We start from the raw sequence: 6,917 nt of genomic DNA, 5'->3' as shown, positions 1-6,917 counted from the left end.
TTTTTTTTTTTTTTTTTTTTTTTTTTTTTTTTTTTTTTTTTTTTGATAAGCTTCAAAGGCATTGGTTGTTCCCATAAATCTACCATAATTTTTTTCCAGTTATCCAGTTACCCTAAATTTTAAATTAAAATTGTGTTTCTTTGAAATGTAAATAATGAAATGAACAACAGCATTTTTAGGCTCGAAAACTTACACTTGACTTTAGGGAATGGACAAAAATGATTAGACAGCCCAAAAATAAAGTGGACTATTATTATGGGAAGAAGGGAATAAGCTTATAATTCATATCATCTATCCCCCAAAAAAAAAAAAAAAAAAACTATCAAAAAAATTCATATTAAGATCCAAACTCTGAAGTAATCTATTTCTTTGAAAGTTTCCCTTCCATGTATTCATACATTATGGCTTCATTAATTCTTTTATGATGAGCCAGTGCATTTTACCAATCACAACAGTTATATGCTATTAGGTATCCCCACATCATATAACCTGAGATTCTTGGCTGTAGGTAGCCAATGGACAATCTTTGGGCACCGTGCAGTTTGATAGTTTTCAAACCATCGACCCTACAAGTATTTATTAGGTCCACAGTATCACGGATGCATATAGAAGGCTTTTAACAACCAATGCAACACTTGTGGCTTGACAAGCATCAACATTCTGAGTTTCCCGCTATGAAATGTCCAATGTACTAATGAATGTTGTTGGTTTATCATATGAAGTACATAACTGTCATCAGATAAAAATCTACATGGTAAAATATGCTCTGTGCCAAATCCCTACATGACTGATAAAATAACAAGAATACTAAGAAAACTATCATAAAAGCACAAGCATTCCTTCCTAATATAAAGCAAGGTTGCACCAAGCAGCTTGTGACCAGTCACATTCTTAAAGCACCTACCTTGACTGCTGGTACAGGGTCAGGCAATCGCAGAGCCTTGAGTTGAGATGTATCCACAATATCAGATGATTTCCAGCTCAGAATCTTTTCTACATCATCTGAGATTCGTGGTTTGACATCAAGAAGCCTGCTGCTGTCCATGTTACCCTGCAATAATGCCCAATGAAATCTTCGAGACTACATAACACAAACAATTGTAAGCAACCAAAAAAGATAAACTTACAAGACTACTGATGGATACAGCAGCAGGATTTCTATCAGGACGCTCCATTATTGGAGCAGCAGCAGGAGAAACATTTGCCAATGGGCCCAACGAGTTACCAAGCAGAGGCTGCAATTAAACAGCCATGCTTAAGAGATTGAATTTAAAAACGTTGATAGCAAAATAAGAAATTAAGAGATTGATTTTAAAAACTTCAATAGCACAATAAGAAATTAATTTCTACAGAAATCTTGCAAGAGTATAATATCTTAAGATACAGGAGAGGACACAAGCATCTATCAAAATAACAGCTGCATAAATGAATTCATTTAAAATAGTATAAATCAAGCCTTCCTAAAGGCCTAAAATTACAAAGAAACATACAAAATCAAAATCAATACATTTCAAATTGTGGGAAAAATATGTGATTATGATATTTTCATTAGAGGTCATCCTACAAATCAGAAATTGAGATACCTCATATGCATTTCAACCAAAAAAAAAAAAAAGAGACCAAATGAGTTTTTCAAGATACAATTAGCTAACAAATATATCAGGGTTCACCTATGTGGCAACTCAAAAATGATCTTCTATTCCACCCATGACCTAAAATCATGTTCTAGTACAGGCTTCTCATTTAAATACTTGTATCTTTAAGCAAGGTCTGACTAACATATAGAAAGGTCTAGGGTTTTCTTGATAACATGAAATTATCCCAATAATAAATATAAATCAACAAATCCAAAGCACAGGACCACCTTAGAGTTAATGGGTTCAGAAGGGCCTCGATTTTTATCAATAGCCCTGCTCTCCAGCATCCTTATCAAGCGCACACCATCAGTGTTGGCTAAAATCTTGATACCATTGTCACTAGTTGTGACCGCCAACAATGACCCTTCCTTGTTGAATCTTAGTCTAGGACTAGCCTGCAAGAAGAATAGAATGAACTGTGACTTATCCACCGTTCAACATGAATATCAGAAGTGAAGTGAAAGGCAGCAGCAAACTAACAGGCAGTCCACCATCGGCATCAACAGCTATCAACATATTGGTAGCGTCCATATCCCAAAACTTAATCTGAAAGTCATCACCAGCAGCTAAGAACCGGTTCCGGGTTGTGTCAAACTGAACAACCCCTAAGGAGCGCTTCCTGAAACCTGAATATGTCCGTTTTATAGCTCCTTCACTCTCATTCCACTCAACTAGATGTGATTCACCTTCTTTACTCGTTCCACATGAGAAGAGCCTGTAAGAAAATTACAAGTGTGGTTAAAACTAATATTTCATGGATGGCACTAGGTATAGTGAGAATGATAACCAACTCAAATGATTAATATATAAATAAAATAAAGTAAAAGAGGAGGACAGTAAATGAGCTTAAAGGGGTTCCAGCACAGTAAATGCTTCCAGATATCTCAATCCATAAATATAGAGAACACAAGATACACAAAAAATAAAGAAAGATGTTAAACAAATATGAGCCCTATTTATCATCTCTCTAACAGGCAAGCTTTACCTGGTTCCATCCGCACTATATGCCATCATGGTGCACCAAAGACCAGGAGCATCATAATCCACTCTAGATCTCGGGCAATCATAGAGCCAAGCTTTGATTTTCCCATCAATGGCAGTAGAGAAAATAAACTGCATATAAGCACAAAAGGAGTTTGAAAATAAACCGTGCCAAAGATAAGACCAATTGGAAACCGTAAGATATGTTGATAATGGAAGCTATCTCTGTTCATTCCAAGTTGCCCATGTTTTACAGGGAAAGATGGTGCCCTATCATCAGAAGTCAACACACTAAAATACTAAATCAGTAGAAAGCTAATAATAAAATTCTAATAAAATTACTTGGATATTTTCTTTGTAATGAGGACAGACTGAATATACAGGAGCTTCGTGGCCTTCAAAAGTGTACTGCCTACGTCCCGTTACAGCATCCCAAACCTGTCATAAGGAATATTACAAAGAGGAAACTCAACTTTCCTATTTACAGAAAACCTCAAGATCCCAGTCAATACCTTAATCGTCTTATCATCACCGCATGTGACAATACACAGTTGCTTATTGGGATGAGCAAACGCAATGTCATTAACACCACCAGCATGTGCATCAATCTAAAAGATGAGACCACCAATTACCTGTTACTTGCCATTACCAAGGGAGAACAAAAATCCAGGGCAGAGAGCTTACCTCCAAATGCTGTCTTAGTTCTCCATTTGGATTGTATGTGTATATTTGAACAATATGCTTTGAGAAGGCAACACCTAAAAGATGCAGAACATTTAAATTTAGCACAAAAAAAAGATCCAAAAAATGAGGATTTAAACTAGTCTTGAGCAAGAGTTATATATATATATATATATACCTAGCATAAGTCCATCTGGCCCCCAAACACATCGATTCACTGATATCCCAGCATCATTCACCAATGCTGTCTGGCAGCATAAACAAGATTAAATTGCAAAGAAAATCACTTGCTATTTCCAACACCCAATACTTATATAATCAATTATAGATATGGAGGTGCTAAAATAAATTCATTATTGCACCAGAGGAGTTAAAATTAAGTCCCAATTTCACTAGCATTATGGAGTTTACGAGCATAGGGAACGCTATTCTCATTTTCAACCTTGACCAGAAGAATTATAGACCTCCAACAAAGTTGCAGGAAAGAATACCTGTAATGGCATAGAGGCAGCTGAGATATCCCAAACCTTGAATGACTTATGCACCAACCTTTCCCGGGACCCAATTTCCCAAAGGCCAATGTCACCAACATTTGTCCCAACTACAAACAAATAATTGAGAACTTTGATATACAAATATAAAAATATTTGTTAAGGGAAAAAAATTTCTAGTATGAACCTAGAAGAATGGTTTGTTGCTGTGGATGAAAGTCCATGCTCATGACATTAGATCCTTGATTGAGGGTTCGCACGATAACTTTAGGAAGGTCGTCTTGTGAACAGACATTAGGAGTGTGCATTACACTAGAAAAGGAAACCTACAGAGACCATAGGTAAGCACATACTTTTCATAAGCAAAAATAATAGGACAATGAATATAATGCCCCCAAAAGAAGGCCAAGCATAACTTTTTTTCACCTAAAAGCATGAAATTTGGACTTGAAAAAGAAACTTATTCTTCCACACCTCTTCAGACGGGCCAGTGCGTATCCGCTTCATCAAGTTCTCGGAATCAGCAGATTGATAATCCATGCTTGTTACACCAGTGGAATTCCTTGGGTGTTTTAAGAATGCAGCTGTATGCATCCGAAAATAATCAGTAAGAGTAAGTAATTCTAGCATCAATTATCTCAGTGGAGAGCTAAAAGTGCTAAGAATCATTAAGAACATTCTGACCCGCACTAGAAGGCTGCACAAGACCAGGGGACCCTGCTGCTACGGCAGCATGAGGTAAAGAAGGATTGGTGCCTGACATCCACCCAGCAATAGCACCCGGAGCTGGGGAGACAACAGGCTGAAATGGCTGCACAACAAGTGGCATTGCAAGAATTATTAGAATGCTGCTATTTCTTTCCAATTTCCTTTGGCAAGTAAATAGAGGGAAAATACTTACACCATGTGCACCAATAGGAGGAAATGCCCCAGCCTTAGGAATTGGTCCCATAAGGGGACTGTTTGTGGGGGGAGGACGACCTCCATTACTATTTGGAGAACAAGAATGATCTGTGAAGAGTGTTTTAATATCAGGGTTTGGACGAGGATTCTTGCAAAGCTGATGCTGCCAATTTAGACTGAAAATTTCAAATAAATAAATGAGTCTTTGAGAAACCAACTATCGTCAGGGAAAGTCAATTTGAATTAATTACTACCAAGTTGGAAACATAACAAAAGAGCTTCATATACATATAGACATACAATATGTAGTTCGCATATGTATATACATACAAATATAAGAGGAAACCCAATATAGAGACAACTAAGTCTACTCCTCAAAACTCCAGTCAATATTGAGAATTTAAAATGAATCCATGACAACAAACTTGCACGTGTACAAAACTTAGGGAAAATTTAGGGATGACCTCTGATTAATTAAGGTCCTTAGCCGTGAACTTTTGAAGGATGGGAACACAAGCTTATCACGAAACAGTGGGTTTGCTTCAATTAGTTTTTTGAGTTCTATAAGCATGATGTTTCTAGCCGATTTTGTGTCTCCATACTTTGAAAGCTGCTCATTTTGCCTGAAGATGCAAAAGAAACAGGAGATATAAATTATGACAAACCATATTGAAGTCCATTCAAATTAAAAAAGAAGAAAGGATAGATACCTAAAGTTATCAAGAGTAAGCAACTGAGTAATCTCCTTGAAAAGTTCTTCATTAAAGGATGCAAAAACCTTAAGGTCTTTGACAAGAATCTCAACAGCCTTTGCTCGATCCTGCCTGAGTAAAAAACAGATATTAAACTGAGCAATGCTTTGTAAACTGAAAAACAGTCAAGCTTTGAAAGAGTTCCAAGAAATTCATAAGGGGGAAATGTTGACAGCAACCATTTTGAATACTCACCTATCAAGAGCTTCCAAGTACTTCTGCTTCCTAATTTCAAAGAAAATTTTCATTGAATATCGGTTGTCTTCTACCTTTGTGAAGCCACATAAATAGCGCTCCACTTCATCCCACTCACCTGCCTGGACCTGATCCTCAAAATGTTTCATATTGAAGAAGAAGCCAGACTCTTGCTCTAACCTAAAAGTTCAGAAACCCGTTACAAGCATATCTTTAAAAATGAAAATCCCAATTTTCTCATGCTCCATTTTGCTGCCTAGAAGAGGCAGGAATAACAATAAAAGCTATGTAATTTGTACCGAGCGCAATGCAGTTTCGGCATTAACATACAGGTCAAAGAAAAAATAAAATCTGAACAAACAAGTCCTGAAATCACATAAATTTGGCTCATTTTTTAAACATACAACATAAAAACATAGGCTTTTTTTTCACATTTTGGCTAAATAGAGGCTGAGATATTAAACCATGCTTAAAATGTGTATATTCTTCTCATTTCCAGAATTTCACTGCAACCACATAGAGCCTAGGAAACAACAAAAACTTACATAATGAATAAAGGACTTACTTATGAACCGTTTCCTTGAATTTTTCCTCATCCAGGAACTGCAGTATCAGAAACACCAACTCCCTACTTAAGGAAGACATTGTGCCCGGTACTCCTAAACGCTCCAGTGCAAAGATCTAATGTTAAATCCAAAGCGTTTAATTCCACCCACAATCAACACAGGCTGTCCCGGAATCCTCTTTCAAGCAGTAAAGATCATTAATTTGATGAAAAATATAATACCCAGATGCAATTTCTTCTTCAGCTTTCTTTTGGAACCAAATTTCACCTCAGTCTAAAGTCCCAACATAAACAGACACTCCTCCAAAGTCAGTACCAAGTAATGCCTTCATCCAAACAACACAAAACCCTAATTTCAGAATAGCAGAACAAGCACAATTTTTTAAAATAAATTTTTTAAGAAAAAAAAAAACCCAATAAAAATAACACCCAAAAGAGCCTCTTGCTCAAACAAAAACTCAAATAAACCCTAAAAATTTTCAGCTTCTAGCACAAAGATCCAGCACTGTAAGAACTTGATTTATATGTAAGCTAAATGGAAACAAGTTCTAGAGCTTGATTATCCAAAACATATTTCATAGTACATGGAAGAATATTTATTTGTTCATTTTCTACAACAAGAGAGGGGAAAAAAAATACATATGTAGCCTTACTGGTCCTTCAGAGAATGCAAAAAAGAACCACTTTTTTGTTTAGGGTTTTGCAACCTCTT

At 36.3% G+C, this 6,917-nt stretch overlaps 1 protein-coding gene across 1 annotated transcript; it reads right to left on the bottom strand.

The window, feature by feature from the left end:
* Positions 1–296: 296 nt before the first annotated feature.
* Positions 297–6,917, bottom strand: LOC136067626 (protein TOPLESS-RELATED PROTEIN 2-like). Its single transcript, XM_065773766.1, has 19 exons — positions 6,859–6,917; positions 6,206–6,531; positions 5,641–5,820; positions 5,404–5,517; positions 5,158–5,316; positions 4,692–4,869; positions 4,475–4,601; positions 4,265–4,374; positions 3,978–4,116; positions 3,791–3,900; positions 3,478–3,547; positions 3,303–3,376; positions 3,131–3,226; positions 2,961–3,056; positions 2,623–2,750; positions 2,118–2,352; positions 1,865–2,032; positions 1,128–1,235; positions 297–1,051 (listed from the first exon to the last, which is right to left on the bottom strand). Exons 2-19 carry the CDS (start codon positions 6,283–6,285, stop codon positions 884–886), a joined length of 2,340 nt encoding a protein of 779 aa, XP_065629838.1. The 5' UTR covers positions 6,286–6,531; positions 6,859–6,917; the 3' UTR covers positions 297–883.

Source organism: Quercus suber, unplaced genomic scaffold (genome assembly GCF_002906115.3).
Source record: "Quercus suber isolate HL8 unplaced genomic scaffold, Cork oak 2.0 scaffold_80, whole genome shotgun sequence".
NCBI lineage: Eukaryota > Viridiplantae > Streptophyta > Magnoliopsida > Fagales > Fagaceae > Quercus > Quercus suber.
Note: the sequence above shows the minus strand (reverse complement) of the source record. Positions and strands in the feature narration are given on the sequence as shown.

Excerpts from the sequence above, each read along its gene's own strand:
- LOC136067626 (XM_065773766.1), bottom strand. The coding sequence starts at position 6,285 with ATGTCTTCCTTAAGTAGGGAGTTGGTGTTTCTGATACTGCAGTTCCTG. Across the intron at positions 4,870-5,157 it reads AGGACCTTAATTAATCAGAG|TCTAAATTGGCAGCATCAGC; the intron begins GTCATCCCTAAA and ends TGAAATTTTCAG. Across the intron at positions 1,052-1,127 it reads CTGTATCCATCAGTAGTCTT|GGTAACATGGACAGCAGCAG; the intron begins GTAAGTTTATCT and ends GCATTATTGCAG.